Source organism: Saccopteryx bilineata, chromosome 3, assembly GCF_036850765.1.
Source record: "Saccopteryx bilineata isolate mSacBil1 chromosome 3, mSacBil1_pri_phased_curated, whole genome shotgun sequence".
NCBI lineage: Eukaryota > Metazoa > Chordata > Mammalia > Chiroptera > Emballonuridae > Saccopteryx > Saccopteryx bilineata.
Window position 1 is genome coordinate 229,615,042 of NC_089492.1, and position 18,397 is coordinate 229,633,438.

Genomic DNA, 18,397 nt, shown 5'->3' on the forward strand with positions numbered 1-18,397 from the left:
AGGGTTATGTTGGCCTCATAAAATGTGTTTGGAAGTATTGCTTCTTCTTCAATTTTTTGGAAGACTTTGAGTAGAATAGGAACCAAGTCTTCTTTGAATGTTTGATAGAATTCACTAGTATAACCGTCTGGGCCTGCACTTTTATTTTTGGGGAGATTTTTAATAGTTTTTTCTATTTCCTCCCTGCTGATTGGTCTGTTTAGGCTTTCTGCTTCTTCATGACTCAGTCTAGGAAGGTTGTATTGTTCTAGGAATTTATCCATTTCTTCTAGATTGTTGTATTTGGTGGCATATAATTTTTCATAGTATTCTACAATAATTCTTTGTATATCTATGATGTCTGTGGTGATCTCTCCTCTTTCATTTTGGATTTTATTTATTTGAGTCCTGTGCCTTTTTTCCTTGGTGAGTCTTGCCAAGGGTTTGTCAATTTTGTTGATCTTTTCAAAGAACCAGCTCCTTGTTTTATTGATTTTTTCTATAGTTTTTCTGTTCTCTATTTCATTTATTTCTGCTCTGATTTTTATTATCTCCTTTCTTCGGCTGGTTTTGGGTTGTCTTTGTTCTTCTTTTTCTAGTTCCTTAAGGTGTGAAGTTAAGTGGTTTACTTCGGCTCTCTCTTGTTTGTTCATATAGGCCTGAAGTGATATGAACTTTCCTCTTATTACTGCTTTTGCTGCATCCCAGAGATTCTGATATGTCGTATTTTCATTTTCATTTGTCTGTATATATCTTTTGATTTCTGCGCTTATTTCTTCTTTGACCCATTCATTTTTTAGAAGTATGTTGTTTAGTTTCCACATTTTTGTGGGGTTTTCCCCCTCTTTTTTGCAGTTGAATTCTAGTTTCAAGGCTTTATGATCAGAAAATATGCTTGGTACAATTTCAATTTTTCTAAATTTGCTGATATTGTCTTTGTGGCCCAACATATGGTCAATTCTTGAGAATGTTCCATGTACACTAGAGAAAAATGTATACTCTGTCGCTTTGGGATGAAGTGTCCTGTAGATATCTATCATATCCAGGTGTTCTAGTATTTCGTTTAAGGCCACTATATCTTTATTGATTCTCTGTTTGGATGACCGATCTAGAGCCGTCAGCGGTGTATTGAGGTCTCCAAGTATGATTGTATTTTTGTTAGTTTTTGTTTTAAGGTCAATAAGTAGCTGTCTTATATATTTTGGTGCTCCTTGGTTTGGTGCATATATATTAAGGATTGTTATGTCTTCTTGATTCAACTTCCCCTTAATCATTATGAAATGACCATTTTTGTCTCTGAGTACTTTTTCTGTCTTGTAGTCAGCATTATTAGATATGAGTATTGCTACGCCTGCTTTTTTTTGGGTGTTGTTTGCTTGGAGTATTGTTTTCCAGCCTTTCACTTTGAATTTGTTTTTATCCTTGTTGCTTAGATGTGTTTCTTGTAGGCAGCATATAGTTGGATTTTCTTTTTTAATCCATTCTGCTACTCTGTGTCTTTTTATTGGTAAGTTTAATCCATTTACATTTAGTGTAATTATTGACACTTGTGGGTTCCCTACTGCCATTGTATAAATTGCTTTCTGTTAGTTTTGTATCTAGTTTGATTCTTCTCTTTTGTTTTTCTATCATTTGTTTTTGTTTGTTTGTGTTCCATACTTCTTTCCTCTGTTGCTACCTTTTTTAAGTCAAGTGTTTTTGTGGTGGTTTTTTTAAGGGTGGTTACCATTAAGTAATGAAAAGGGTACCTACCATATTCATTGTAGTACCCTATCTTATAAGTATTTCTGCACTTCATCATCCTTTGCTACTGTTAATCTCCATCCTCTCCCCCCTTTTTTTCCTTTGTTGTCACAGTTTAAGTTTGGTTTTATTGTGTTCTTGGTGGAGCTGTTACTTGTGGTGTTGTTTTCTTTTGTTCTTTGAATCTGGTTGGAAAACCCCCCTTAGTATTTCCTGGAGTGGGGGCTTTCTGTTGATAAATTCTCTCATCTTTTCTGTATTTGTGAATGTTTTTATATCTCCTTCATACTTGAAGGATAGCTTTGATGGGTATAGTATTCTTGGCTGAAAGTTCCTCTCTTTCAGGGCTTTAAATATTGGGGTCCACTCTCTTCTAGCTTGTAGAGTTTCTGCTGAGAAATCTGATGATAATCTAATAGGCCTTCCTTTATATGTTGTACTCTTCTTTTCCCTGGCTGCCTTGAGAATTTTTTCTTTGTCATTGGTTTGTGTCATCTTTATTATGATGTGCCTTGGAGTGGGTTTGTTGGGGTTAAGAAAACTTGGTGTTCTGTTTGCTTCTTGAATTTGAGGCTTTAGTTCCTTCCACAGGCTTGGGAAGTTCTCGTCTATTATTTGTTTGAGTATATTCTCCATTCCATTTTCTTTCTCTTCTCCCTCTGATATACCTATTATTCTTATGTTATTCTTTCTGATGGAGTCGGACAATTCCTGTAGGGTTTTCTCGTTTTTTATTATTTTTGATTCTCTTTCTTCTTCTCTCTGTTGTGCCTCAAGTTGTTTGTCTTCTATTTCACTAATCCTATCTTCAATCTGGGCTGTTCTGTTAGCTAAGCTTGTTACCTCGTTTTTCAGCTCGTGAATTGAGTTTTTCATTTCTGTTTGATTTGTTTTTATAGTTTCAATTTCCTTGGTAATATATTCTTTGTGTTCATTGAGTTGTTTTCTGATCTCCCTATATTGCCTTTCTGTGTTTTCTTGTATATCTCTGAGTATTTTTAAGATTTCTATTTTAAATTCTCTGTCATTTAGCTCCAAGGCTTCCAATATGTTAAGTCTTTTCTCCATAGATTTTTCCACATCTATTTGTGTTACCTCTCTTTCTTTTGTATCCATAATATTCGATTTCCTCTTTCTTATCGGCATCTGAGGGTGGTCTTATTGATAGCACTAATTAGAATTAATAAAGAGTAAAAAGTAAAAAAAAAAAAAAAAATGGTAAAACACCCCACAAAAAAAAACAGTAATAATTTATTTCCCCCTTTTTTTCTCTCTTCTCTTTCCCTCCTCTCCCCTCCTCAGGGAAACATTGTGCCTATAATGGAGGGCCTGATTTGGGGTGAAGAGTTCAAAGGGCAAAAAAAAGGGAGTAGGGACCTACTAAATGCAAAAAAAAAAAAAAAAAAAAAAAAAGGAAGAAAATCTTAGACAAGCATAAGATGATTTGCTTGTATGTGATGGTCAACTAAGAGATATAATGAGGGGGATAAGAGGGAACCAGAAAAAAGGACCAAAAAAGAATAATAAAGAAGAAAAAATAAAAATAATAAGTAAAAATCTGTTGTATTAAGTGGAGCGAAGACTAAATACAATGGAGACCTTGGGTTGGGAGGACCCAAAATGCCACAAAAATAAACAAACAAGAAAATAAAATAAAAACAAAAGCAAAAAAGAGAAATAAAGCCAAAAAAAAGCCTTGAGTCCCAAATTAACTAATTTGTTCGTGATTGAGGATTATATGGGAGGAAAGTAAAATGAGAAAAGAAAAAACGAATAGAAAGGAAAAAATAAGAAAAAGAGAAAAACGAAGGAAGAAATAAAATAGGAGGAGAAAAAAAGCAAAATAAAGCAAGACAAAAAACAAACAAACAAAAAAAAAACAAAAGAGGAGAGAGTGAGAGTTAAGTGTTTTGGAGTATAACCTTAAAGGAGGGTGAGGATGAAGAAGAAAAATAAAATGCAACACTCATGGGTAGTGTAGTTCAAGAAAGGGGAAGCATAAGATGGGCAGAGAATAGAAGGACCGAGGTGGAGGAAATAAAGGCAAAAAGATAGAAGAAACAAACAACAACAACAACAACAACAACAAAAAAAATAGTGGATCAAGTTGTAAAGTCTGTGGGTTTTTCTTGATTTTGAGAGGTTAACTTCTTCCTTTTTCTTTTCTCTCCCTCTTCCTGGTCGGTGACTCTGTACCCCAGGCTCTGCCCCTGTGTCACTCTTAGGTAGGGATTTGCAGTTGATGGGATTCTATGGCAATGTCATATAATTGGCTTTAGTCTTGCTGGAAGTAAAGGCTTGTTGGAGTTTGCAGGGTCCAACGATGAGAGAGTTTGCTTTCCTGGATTCTCTCTCCTAGTCCCCCCTTTCTGAATTAGCAGCCTGGTGATCCAGCTATAAGGCTGCAACTGCTTCTGCCTGGGGAGTAAGAGGCTCAAAGAGCTGGGAAATCCCCACTCTATCCCCACTCAGTGCAAAGCTTTGGGAAAGGCTCTGACAGTCAGGGCCTCCAGTGTAATCAGGCGGAAGTGGGAGTCAATTGTTGTCAAGGTGACTGTTCAGCACCTATCATTTAGTTGGACCTCTCAACCCAGGCTTTCCACACTTTGTAGCCTGTTTTTGCAGGGAAGAAGAGGCACTAGTCTCTGCTTATGACTAGTGTAGTATAGACCTTATTATCTGCCAAGTCCTTCTTGTTAGCGTTTATCCCTAAATATGGAGGCTCTATAAATCAGAAGTTGCCCCCGCCCCTTTAGCAAGAGGCACTAAAAAATATCATGCCTCTTGTCTTGGAACGCTGAATTGAGAGAGATCTTATCAATTAGAACCGAGGGTGCGCAGATTTCATGGGTTAAGCTAATTTAAGTGATTGGGTCGCAGCTGTGCTTCCGAAGGTATTTTAGGCTGCCTGCGCGCGCCCCTCCCCCAACGCTTGATTGTTAGCTTGAATGGCTGGGTGAGGTGCCCCGCCCACGGAGAGAATCTCCCAAGCCTCTCCCGCTCGCCCTGCCGGTGGCGGCTGGACCGCACCAGGCGCAGGATAATGGAGCCCCCTGGGTGTGCGGGCCAGCAGGGCGCCCTGGGCGCGTGGAATGCCCAAGGCACGCGTGCGAATGGGGCGCTCCGGGCACCGGTGGCCGGCGACCCCCACTCGCAGTGTGCGGGCCGCTGGGAACGTCAGTGGTGCTCAACCGGACCGGGCGCGCGCGCGGCTGCTCGCAGTGGCTCGCGGCGGCGGTTCGCAGCGGCCGCTCCGCTCGCGTTGGCGGCTCGCGTCGGCCTCTCGCGGCAGCTCGCGGTTCCCAAGTATATGGGCTGACTCACCACAGGCGCACTTCCTTGCGGTTTGAAAGAACGTCCCTGTGGTAGATTCCTCCACACCCTCGTCTCTCAGATTCAAGTGATAACAGTCCTTTCACTATCAGTTTGTGTGGAACTCCGGAATGCTCCGAGGATAAATTTTTCTGTTTCTAGTTGATAAATTTGTTGTGATTTAGGGGAGAACTGTCGGACGCGCTGCTCACGGCGCCATTTCCGTGACGTCACTTAAGTCACCTATTCTAACACAGTTGTAAAATCATAATCTAGAACATAAAAACACAAACATGCCACGTTACTGTGTATCCTCTGTTGTGCACAACCAAACTAGTTCACTCACATAGTCTGTGAGTACGATGCTAATGATGTAAGCCAAAACACTCACATCTCAATTTTTTTAAGTTTTTATGGAGTGAGCATCATAAACTTGAAACATCATATGTTAAGACTGTCATAAACCAAGGACCCCCTATATATTAAAATGTGTATACATATATTATCTCACAACATTCTTATTCAGACTTTTTGGGTAAATATATTTTATTACTTTTTATCATTATTACCAAGCACTTCAATAAAAATATTTTTGAAATTTTTTTCCAGAAATATGTTAAGCTTATTAATAAGAATAAAAATAGCACAAACATATAGAAGTCCTATAATTTCAAAGTGAAGTACCACCCTTAACAGAAAATGATGAATTTGCAAGTGTATTTTTCAAAGGAAAGGTAATTTTCTGTTGTAAGAATGTTTACAATTTTTATATTCACCACATATTGGAAAATCATCAAACTCTGTACTTTTCTATTGCTTTTTACAGAAAACTAAAATATATCCAAAGTGTACATTTACTCAGATCATTTGTCAGAATGAATTAGTATTTGCATCTTCAAGTTTCCTATTGTATTGAACTACTTCTCATAATCTTATTTAAAATATGTACTATATTAAAAAGATTGGTAGAAAAGAAAATATTTACGAAGAGACATGCATATGAAACTTCAAGAAGGTAACACAGAAGAAAATCCAGATAACCTCAGGATTGGTGATGACTTTTTAGATATAAAAACAAAAAGAATGATCCCTGGAAAAAATCACTGATAAGAAGGACTTCATTAAAATTAGAAATTTGACTCTGTATAACACACTATCAAGAGAGAAAACAATCTTCTTGTTTAATTTTGTAACCATACATGCCCAGAAGTGTTTGACTCATAGTAGCTTCTCATTGAAAACTTTTAAGTATTTAAAACTCTCTCTTTTCTAAATGCTTAACTCTAAACCAGAAGTTTAGCAGTATGCCATATATCTAGTGATGAATGTAATGTTTAACACATATTAGTGGTGGGTTTCATATAATTTAACAACTGTTTCTCTGCCCTAATGACCATTTTAAATATAAAAAAGATATGCTAAAAGGTAGTTTATTATGTCATTACTTTAATACTTAAATAAGAATAATAAAAGAAGTACACAAAACTACATTGTGTTATAAGAAAAAAATTTAAAATATTAATGTAAAAATATTAAATAATATCTGACAAAAAATAATAAAGCCATTATTATTTAAGATATTTCCAATTATAGTTTGTCAGCCCCTGGTTGTTTGGCATTTAGTCTCTTTAAGTTATCTGTTTGTTTACTGAAGTATCATCAAAGGTATAATGAATTTTATGAAATGAATAAATAAATATTACAAGCAGAGTTCCGTCAAACTTTTTTCACCTGTGGACGAAGTGCACACTACTGAGGGCGCTGAGACTATGCTGTTGCTCAGATGAACATTAGAGAAAGAGTAAGGGATGTAAACTTGTGATTTCTACATTGGGCAGCTGCCCAGCTGCCCACCTTAGAGAGAAGCCTGATTACAGGTGCCATTTCAATAACCAGTTTGCCAAAATCAACAAAAAATTAAGTATAGGTTCTGCCAAACTGGTGTGAACTGGCTGAGTCCCACCACTGCAGATTATATCCCTCCTCTGTCACAGTTTACCATTTCACTAAGATTGAAAGCTAAGTCCTTAAAATGACCCTCATGGTCCTGGTGATCTTTCATCCTTTAGCCCCATGTATTAGTTAGGGTTTTCCAGAGAAACAGAACCAATAATAAATGTGTATACCTATTTACAGTTGACCTCTGAACTATGTTGGAATTAAGGTCATTCACCTCCTCCCCCCATACAGTTGAAAATCCACATATAACTTTTGACTTCTCAAAATGTAACTAATAGCCTTCTGTTGACCAGAATATCTTACTGATAAAATTGTCAGTTAACGTCTATTTTGTATAAATACTATATACTGTATTCTTATAATCAAGCAGGCTAAAGAAAAGAATAATAAAGGAGATTCCAAGATGGCTATGGAGTAGGTGGATGCTACACTCACCTCCTTCCAGCACTAAAGTGGATTTACAGCTAAATTATAGATCAATCAATCTGAAAAAATAACTGAAGTCTAACTGAACAGAAATATATTCTAACCAAGATTTTACAGAAGAAGCCACATAGAGACTAGAAAAAAGGGTGGAGACACAGAAAGGGCTAGACCCACACCCATGTGTAGTGGCTGAAAAGCCAGAAGGAAGTCTCAGCTGCAAAAGTACCCCCACCCAGGAGCATGGGCTTTCAATCCCACATTGACATCCCCAACTCAGAGCACAAGAACAAGGAAGAGGAACCCTCATAGCATCTGGTGGTGAAAATCAGTGAGGACACAGTCCACCTGGGAGAGAGGGCATCTGTTAGAGACTCAAGTGCCATCTTTCCAGGGCCAAGCACTCCTATTCTCACAGCAACAGCCTGGCACATTCACAGCCTGATCCTCCTGCTACTGGCAACCTCACCCTGCTGAACTCAAGCCACCCTTTTGGGGTGATATTTTTATGAAGAAGCTCTTGGTGAAGACTCAGACAGTAATTTCAAAGTTGTGTAGCTTTGAAATGGGGCCATTTTTCCCCACAGAGCAGGAAAAGCTGGTGCCCACCACCCCACCCTGCCTGCTAAATCACTTAGCCTTTCCTACCACTTCCTATGGCCCCAGCTCTGAGCTCAGAGTGCTGTGCAGAGCTGGGACCTTTGGAACCTGTCTACCAGAGTTTTTGTCCAGGACTCATACTGGTGCTGGGTTGTGAGGCCTGGCCAGGGAGAGACCATTCTTGTCTTCCCTGCGAGCTCAGCCTGTGCCATTCCCCCCAGTGGGGAATTATTTTAATCTGTCCTCCTGGCACCTGATGGCTCCATCCTGCTCAGGTTGCTCCTACGGAAGAGCAGGCTGGGTTCACCCAACCTGAATGGGTGGTGCACTCCCTCTGGGTAAGCAGAGGTTGAAGACTCTGACAGAGACTGTGTGGTATGGCTCTGGAAGAGGGGCCACTCATATGAGTGCCTGACCATGTCGCCCCCAAGCAAGAGACTCACTAGCCAATCTGTGAAATGGTGAACAGAGGAGGGATGTAATCTGATGTTTATTTCAAAGGTATCTGTCTGGCTGTTGTGTTGAGAAAAGACCAGAGAAAAGTTAGGATGAAAGCTGAAGACTAGTAGTGAAATAAGCCAGTCAGAGAAAAACATATACCTATGATTTTACTTATGTATGGAATCTAATGAACAAAATAAACTAACAAACAAAATAGAAACAGAATCATAGATAAGAACAGACTGACAGCTGTCAGTGGAGAGGAGGGTTGCATGAAAGGTGAATAAAGTGAAGGGATTAAACAAACAAACAAACAAACATCAGACACAGACAATAGTATGGCAATTTCCAGAAGAGAGGGGGTTAGGGAGAGATGGATGGATGCAAACAGGGGATAAGTAATGAAGGAAGGAGACATGACTTTGAGTGATGAGCACACCATGCAGTCTGCAGATGTCAGAGTTGTGTTCACTTGAACCTGTGTGGTTTTATTAACCAATGTCACTCCAATAAATTCAATAAAAAGTGAGGAAAAAGGTATGAATTGAAGAAATAATCATAAGGAAGAGAAACTACATTTATACTACTGTACTGTATTGTTACCATAAGTTTTCATCATTTGTTTACAAGGTGATTTGACTGTTGATATGCACATCAACCTTGTCTTACATGATACAGAACACTGTAGATGATATACATATTACTAACACCAGAAATCAAAAGGAAAATATAATGTGAAAAATAAAATTTTATTTATTTAAATGATTCATGCTTTGACAATAAAGAAGCAGCAATATGGTAGCCTAGTGTACTTGATATGTCTGCTTCACAGTACTAAGGAAATCTCCCCCAAATTTTCCAATATATTCATTGAAAATATCTGCATATAAGTAAACCCATATAATAAAAACCAGTGTTGTTCAAAGTTCAACTTTATATGCACAAACACATATGTACATGTGAATATGTATATATACACACATATAATATATATGTATATATAGATATAAAGAGATTATATTATGAGGAAGTGACTCATGTGGTTATACAGGCTGAGAAACCCCACAATCTGCTGTCTATAAGCTGGTGACCCAGGAAAGGTATTAGTATAGTTCAGTCCTAGTCTGAAAGTCTGAGGACCAAGGCAGCCAATGGTGAAATACGTATTGGGAAGATGTCTAAGTTCAGCAGTCAGGCAGAGAGGGCAAGAAAATTCTCCCTTCCACTGCCTTCTGTTTTATTCAGTCCCTAAATGGATTATATGATGTGAAGCCGTAGTGGAGAGGACACAATACTTTACTGAGTCCAATGATTCAAATGTTAATATTTCATAGACACACCAAGAAATAATGTTTATCAAACATCTGGACACTCTGGCCCTGGCCGGTTGGCTCCGTGGTAGAGCATTGGCCTGGCGTGCAGAAGTCCTGGGTACGATTCCCAGCCAGGGCACACAGGAGAAGCGCCCATCTGCTTCTCCACCCCTCCCCCTCTCCTTCCTCTCTGTCTCTCTCTTCCCCTCCCACAGCCGAGGCTCCATTGGAGCAAAGATGGCCCGGGCGCTGGGGATGGCTCTGTGGCCTCTGCCCCAGGCGCTACAGTGGCTCTGGTTGCAACAGAGCGACGCCCCGGAGGGGCAGAGCATTGCCCCCTGGTGGGCAGAGCTTCACCCCTGGTGGGCGTGCCGGGTGGATGACTGTCTCTCCCCATTTCCAGCTTCAGAAAAATACAAAAAAAATATATATATATATCTGGACATTCTTTGACCCAGTCCAGTTAACACAAAATTATCCATATCTCCTGCTACTCTCCCTCTTTCTTTTTGCTTCAGCTACACAGTGGTAGTCAACCTTTTTTATACATACCGCCCACTTTTGTATCTCTGTTAGTAGTAAAATTTTCTAACCACCCACCAGTTTCACGGTAATGGTGATTATATATAAATTAGGAAAGTAACTTTACTTTATAAAATTTATAAAGCGGAGTTATAGCAAGTGTAAAGCCAGAAGCCACGGCCAGGGCCACCATCAGAGCAGCCGCCTGGCCCATGCAGGTTCGCATTGGATTCGGACAGTCGGCAAAGAAACAATGGAGCCACAAACTGGTAGGCCATAGTCTTTAATTCTAGCTTGCACCCGGCGGGCAAGTAAAAACACACACTGGGCTCCAAAACCCAGTCACATTCAGTGCTCACAAAGCCACTGACTTATCCAAGTTTCCTAGAAACAAAGGTTTCTAGCTCACCAGCCTTATTTTCCTCAGTTCCCCATCTCCTTCCTTCTCCAGCGTCAAACTGCACAAACTGGCCTTTCACTCAGCACTCCGCCATCTTGGCTGCTTCTCCTGGCCTACTCCACGTGGCCTCCTTCTGCTCTCCTCTGCTCTCTCTTCTAATGATAATCTCAGGAACCAAGAGTCCAAGCTCCCACTTTGTCCCCATTTTATAGTGTAGCAATCCAAACTCTTAATCCAATATACAAAACAGGGAAGTCTCTAATACAAAGTCACTTCTCTGAGGCATGACTGGATTGTACCGCCCCACATCAAAAAGGGTGGGAAAGGCTTAATCCCAAAACCAAGCCCCAGGCTACAAGGATTCTCAACACACATTAATATCACCTGGGCAACGGCCTCTTTAGCAAAGTGAGCATAATACATTTTATCTGCCCAACAGCAAGTTAAAGCATATAATAATAATTACTTACCAAGTACTTTATGTCAGATTTTCGCTAAGTTTGGCAGAATAAATCTTTATAAAACAACTTACTAAAGTTAAATCTATCTTTTTATTTATACTTTGGTTGCTCCACTACCGCCCACCATGAAAGCTGAAACACCCACTAGTGGGTAGTAGGGACCAGGTTGACTACCACTGAGCTACACTGATCCCCTTAGTATTTCTCAAACAAATCAGGCTTGCTTCAGCCTCAGGACCTTACTGCTAGCTGTTCCCTCTTCCTGAAAGACATTCTCTAGCTATCCACATTGTAAACTTACTCATTTACATCTGTTTTGCTTAAATCTTACCTTCTCAATGGGTCTTAATCAAATTACCGGGTCTTAATCAAATTACTGTACATAAAATTGAAATCCATTCTTTGTTCTAATTTCTCTTAGCTGGCTGTACTTTTTTTTACCACATTTTTAAATCAGTTTCTTACATTTTATTTAAATTACTTACTGCTTGTACTCTATTTCCCCACCCCACCACATCTAGAATGTAAGCTTTATCATGTTGTGCCTTGAGAAATACCTGACAACTATTGATGGCTCAATAACTGTTTGTTAAATAAAGAAATGGCTATGCTACAAAAAATCTTTTCAAGCATCATTTTGTGCCAGGCATTGCGGACTGATCTTTGAATATTCAAACTGAATCAGATATTTAAGCTGATAAGGAAGCCTGAGCCATTCATAAAAAAATTGCAATACAAGATAGAAATAGTTAAGTATGAGAGCTTTATAAAAAAACTCCTCTCAGGAAAAGGAAATCTGTTTCCAGACAGAGCAAAAGGAAAGAGTTTGGAAATGGTGACACTTAAATTAGCACTTAAATCTGTGGAAATGAGGAAGAACAGCATTCCAAGTAGAAGAAATTATATATTAAAAAAAAATCCCTCAAGAGCTAATGCATGGGGAGTGAAAGGCAGAAACTGAAGACTGAACAGAAAACATGAGGCTAGTGTTTTCCAAAAGGAAAATTTATTTTAAAAGTGCCTGGGTGCAGGCAGGCTAAGACCAGCAAATGGTGTCAGCCCAGAGCAAGGAGTGGGACAGAGGTCATATGGATTCATCAAAGGGCTTTGGGAAAAGGCAGCTGCAAGATAGCTTCTTCTGTTTGTAGTTGGGAGTGGCACCTGTAAGGCCAGGGGCCTCCACCATCATGGCCATTCACATGCAGGTTCTCATTGAACTCTAACAGATGGTAAAGAAACTGCGGAGCCAAAAAATGGTAGGCCATTTCTTTATTCTAGCCTCATACCTGGCCAGCAAGAAACACACACACAGGGAAAACACTTCCCTTTCCATTCAGGGCTCCCAAAGCCACTGACATATCTGGGTTTTCCTAGAATCCAAGACCCCCACCAGTCTTAGTCACCTCTGTTTTCCCATCTGCCAACATGGCTTCTTACACTGCAAAACTGATTTCTCTCTCCGTCCCTTCCATCTTGGCTTCTTCCTTCTCCTCCTTCTTCCTTCTAAAAAACTACCTGGGCCCACAAAGACCTGCCCCTCCAGCACACATTAGCATAACAATGGCCCTTCCCAATCAGGAAGGTATTAGCAATTTCAGACCAGCACTATTTTTAACAATAAAAGCGAGCAAACATAAAAATCATATTTTACAAACTTATTTGCCCAACAGCACCACAGTTCTTCAGAATTGGTTTGCATTTGATCTAATCGTCCCTTATCAGCATCTACCTGCAAGGGAGGTCTGAGCCAGATTACTAAATGAGTAAGTCCTTCTTCCTCCTTCATTCCTGCATTGTTCTTTAAGATGGTGGCTGAGTAGCCATTTTATCTATCAGAGAGTAGGCAGGAAAAAAACAGAATATTGAAAGAGCTCAGGCTTTGAGTCAACATGCCTGACTTCCAGCCCAAATTCTACAACTAAGCAGCTGCATGACCTTAGACAAATTATTCAGCCTCTCTGAGTTTCAGTTTTTACATTTGTAAAATTGGGATAATGCCATCTAGCTTAGAGTATTACTCTGAGAAAATCATGAACAAAAATCACCCAGCCCAGTGACCAGCTCCCAGTAATCACTCAGTAAATGAGAGCTATTATTGGAGTAGAGCTTGACTGGAGTACAGATGGAATGTTTCCCTCACCGATGTCACTTTCCAATAGGAAGCAGGGCCAAAATGTATTGCATTTACTCTGCACTCCCTGGGAACATTTATCTATTGTCCAACTTGAAAAATGAAGCTGAAAGTGACTAGTCTTGTATCAGAAGTGTAAAACACTGAAAACGTGCTGCATTAGCCGACCAGGCATAAGATTACTTTGAATATAGAAGGAATAGAAATATATGTGCGTTATAGTTGTGTTGAAATTTATTTTTACTTATCCACGGGTTTGTTTTCTCTCTTTCAGTTGCTCCTACCATCCAGGAAATTAAATCGGGCACTGTGGCCCCCGGGCGCAGCGGACTGATAAGATGCGAAGGTGCAGGTGTGCCGCCTCCGGCCTTTGAATGGTACAAAGGAGAAAAGAAGTAAGGGCTTTGTGATTGTTATTTTGTTCCATGCACTTGGAGCTAATGTGTTTGTGTTTCAGATACTTACTTTAAGCTATTTCTTTAACTGGCTTGAAAGATTCTCAGCAGCGTCCTCGCAGGCAAGCAAACTGAAGGGGCCCCCCGGGGAAGGAAAAGGAGCTGATAGCATCCAGAAGAAATGTCCACTTTGGTTTCTGTGATCTCAAAAACGTCTGCCAATCCCCTCATTGCTGGTGGTTTTATTTTTTCTCCTCCCCTCTGAACCAACACACCATTGCTCTTCCTGGCGACCAAGTTTAATTGAGAAGCAAACAGCTCTTCAAGGACTTGGGCACAGAATCTGTGAGAGCTCTCCAGTAGCGATTGGAGCTGCTGTCTGCGTCTGGCTTCCTTGATAAGCCTCAACCCTTTCACCTGCCTTACTCTCCCTCAAGGCATTCTAACATTTTGTTTTATAGCTCATTGTGTTTTAGATATTCTGTCACAAAAGGGGCTGTAGAGGAAGTAAAATATATGGTTAAAGGATTACCCAACATGATTTTAAGGCTACTCTTAACTTCAGCTATGCGTGATTGTCCCCTTGAGGAGCCTCAGAAGGCTTTGGCAAGAGCTGTTGAACAGAAGCAGTCAGGACTCGACTACTTTCTCTTAATTTTCAACCAGTCAGCTCATTCAACCTCTTTAGCTGGTTTTATCAGACATCAAAGAGTGGGACCCCTGTGGATTAGCTGGAAGATGGGATGCGGAAGAAAGTGTAGTATCTATACTATATATATTTTGCTTCAAAACTAGGGAGGGATATATTCAAGAAAATGTTAGGTTGCCTGACCAGATGGTGGTGCAGTTTTATAGAGCATCAGACTGAGATGCGAAGACCCAGGTTTAAAACCCCGAAGTCACCAGTTTGAGTGGGGCTCATTTGGTTTGAGTGCGGATTCACTAGCTTGAGCCCAAAGGTTACTGGCTTGAAGCCCAAGTAAGCAAGGGGTTAAACTACTTGCTGTAGCATAGCTGCCCCCCTTTGTCAAGATACATATAAGAAAGCAGTTAATGAACTACTAAGTTGCCCCAAAGAATTGATGCTTCTCACCGCTCGCTCTCCCTTCCTATCTCTCTGTCCCTATCTGTCCTCTCTGTGTCTGTCACACACACACACACACACACACACACACACACACACACAAATAGAAAATGTTAGGTTGAACCATGACTGTGGTTTTACCTAAAACTGTTTTGCAGCTCTTTTATATGGAACATCTCCAGTTTGGGATATTCAATTTTTAATTTTTTTTACTATGCTTTTACTAATTTTAATTCTTCCTCTTTGTGACTTCATAGAACAGGGCTCAGGAACCTTTTTGGCCGACAGAGCCATGAACGCCACATATTTTAAAATGTAATTCCATGAGAGCCATACAACCACCCATGTACTTTATGCATTATCAAATAAAAATTTGGTGTTGTCCCGGAGGACAGCTGTGATTGGCTCCAGCTACCTGCAACCATGAACATGAGCGGTAGAAAATGAATGGATTGTAATACATGAGAATGTTTTATGTTTTTAACATTATTATTTTTTTATTAAAGATTTGTCTGCGAGCCAGATGCAGCCATCAAAAGAGCCTCATCTGGCTCGCGAGTAATAGGTTCCCAACACCTGTAATAAAAGTTTTCATAGTTTTATATATTTAGAATAAGATAAACCTCTCTGGGGTTACTCTTGTCATACCCTCTAAGATTTTATATCTGCTCATATAGCCTTTCACAGATTCTGATGATCCAGGTTGAGATATTTTTGGTTTGTGATTATTTTATGGATGATTATCTAGAAGAGTGGTTTTCAATCATTTGAAAGTTACAAAATTTTTTATTCAAATAAAATCTTATTGGGAAACCCAAAAAGTAACAACTATGAAAGTAACACTGTTCCAGTGAATAGAAGCTCTACTGCACCTGTTCAAATGCCTCCTTCCGTAAAACTTCCTTGAAACCCCTTACCCGCACCCCCATGCTTGGTTACACACACACACACACACACACACACACATCCCAGTTTAAATAGTGACAAACCATTTTACATATCTTTTTTGGAGGGGGTTGACATTGACCAATAAGAGTACATAGGTTTCAGGCAAACATTTCTATAGTATTTGAACTGTTGATTGTGTTGTGTACCTATTTTATGTATCTTTCACTTTTGAGTTTTTGTCATTTCTTCTTTAAAAGCTAACAATTATTTCCAGTATTACAAGTAAGAACTCATTTGTTTAAGTCCATTTTGCTTCCAATATTTTTAAGATGATATTCTGATTTTTTTTGGGGGGGGGGATTTTGCTTTCTCTCTCCCTTTCCTAAATACAGCAACCACTTACGCACACAAAAATGGCTATAGTAATTCTTAGTCTAGTTTTTTAGCCTATAGCAAATATAGCAAAATCCCAATTGGTGCTCATAGTCATAACTTAAGTGATTTCTTTCTTCCTACTGAGAAGATGGACTATAGCTTTTGCTAAATTTTCAAAGAAATTTAAAACCACTCTTATAAAAGGTAGATTGATTTCTCCAATCACTGTCCTTCCCCAACACATTTACACAACTAGAGAAAATCTAGGAGCTGTGAAAAGTAAATGCACTTGTGAAAAGCAAATATATTTTCGTTTCAGAGAAAAGTATACATTTATCATATGTTAAGGTTATAGTTGAGGAAATATTCAAATTCTTAAACACTATTAGAATATGCGAATTCTTCTCAATATTATAGTAAAGCACATTTGAATATATTCATAAAATAGGAAAATGAAAAACTCCAATTGCTGAGTGCTTGTTGTTATACTCACTAAATGGACCTACCATGTTATTATAGTTTCAGAGCCCAGGCCATTCAAACATGTGCTTCACCAAAATGAAAAACTAATAAGCACTTGCTATTTGACAAGCAGTGTTCTAAATTGCTAATAGATATTAAGCAGTTTATTTTTATAACAAAACTATGAGATCATAGAACTATCATTTTATTCATCTTGTTTGGGAGGAAAAAAAGCACAATGCTTTTAAGTAATTTGCAGAAGTTAATACAGTTAGTGGTAGAGCTAGAATTTGAACCCAAGGAATCTTGCAAATCTTCATGCAGAGTCCATAAATTCAATCCTATACAATGGTGCCTAGTTTAGGTCCTGGCCCCTAAAAATATATCAAAAATCAGTTGAAATGTCAATGTTCAATGCCAAAGGTAAAGGCATTGCAAGTCAATTATAAATTAGCAAAATGAAATATTACACATAAAAAATTCATCATTTCCCAATTTATTTTGTCAAAGATTCAAAACTAGTAAAATCACATAGACACACAGAGAAGAAAAAAAGATACAGCCATGTTTCTGAGTTTTTCTCTTGACCTCAAGTTGTCTAACTGAAGCATGAAGCTATCAGAGATGCTGTCACTGTGGAGGAAAGTTTTTTGTAAGGTCTAGAGAAGTTTTATTTCCTAGATATTTTTTATACTTACAGCTTATAAAAATATTTAGAAATAACTTACACACTTTTTTGTATCTACTTAAGGAGATGTTTATAAAAATTCATCTCAAATCAAAATTTTCAAAGTCAGATATTTATTAAAACAAATGTAAACAAATAAATACAAACAAATAAAAACAGAGACTGTACCTGAACATCCCTAGTCTTTTCTCTACCAAGAGTTCTGTATCCTGCAAAATTCATCTCTATGTACTGGAAATAATCCACTTAAAAACCTTTTAAAAGAAGTCTTATCAATTAAGCACAATTTAAAGAACAGAAAAAAAATACCAAAAACAAATCACTTTCCAGGACTTTTAAATACTTAAAAAAATAGTTTTATTATTTCATTTATTTCTCAAATCTTTATGAGGTACAATTTATTATTTTCAATTTACTGATGACTAAACTGAGACACAGAGACTTAACCTGTCAAGAGCACTCAACCTTAAGTTGCCATCAAGATACATTTTAGATTTGTCAAGCATGTTTTTTTCCCTGTATACATTGAAATTATTTGTTATCTATTGCCAGGTAACCAGTTAACCCAACATTTAGCATCTTAAATTTGCAAGCATTTATTATCTCAAGCAGTTTCTTGGGTCAGGAAATCAAGAGCAACTTATTTGTATGTTTATGGCTCAGTATTTATCATCAGGCTGCAGTCAAAGTGTCATCTCAGGCTGGTCATATGAAGACTTGAGGAGGCCTAGAAGATCTGCTTTCAAGATGCAGCTTACTCACATGCCTGGCCTCTTAGTGCTAGTTATTGAAAGAAGGATCAGTTAATCACTACATGGACTTCTTCATAAGACTGCTTGACTGTCAACATGACATGGCATTTACTTACCTCAAAACTAGTGTTCCAAGAGAAGGCAAAATAAAAGCTGCCATATCTTTTATGACTAAGTCTCAGATATCATGCACTATCATTTCTGCAATATTTGATTGATTATACAGAGTTATCCTAATCAATGTGTGTGTGTGGAGGTGCAACACTGGAACATAAGGAGTATCAGGAGGTGAGAAATACTGTCTCCCTCATGGATAATTGTAACTATTTTTATTAGAAATATTAGCCACTTGACCTTAATTTATTGCATTTATTTAAACAAACATCCTCAGAATGACTCAAGTTTTAATACTTGATATTAAAATATTATCCCTTGCTATAAAATAGTCATTTTTTAACACTTTAGTCTC

The 18,397-nt window shown here is 38.6% G+C and overlaps 1 protein-coding gene across 1 annotated transcript in view; it reads left to right on the plus strand.

Annotated features, from left to right (window-relative positions):
- The window catches only part of NEGR1 (neuronal growth regulator 1), a 998,883-nt gene that overhangs the window by 766,433 nt on the left and 214,053 nt on the right, over positions 1-18,397 (plus strand). The window contains exon 5 of the mRNA XM_066268887.1: positions 13,559-13,679. Within this exon, the coding sequence (XP_066124984.1) occupies positions 13,559-13,679 (121 nt within the window). The remainder of the gene's footprint in view (positions 1-13,558; positions 13,680-18,397) is intronic.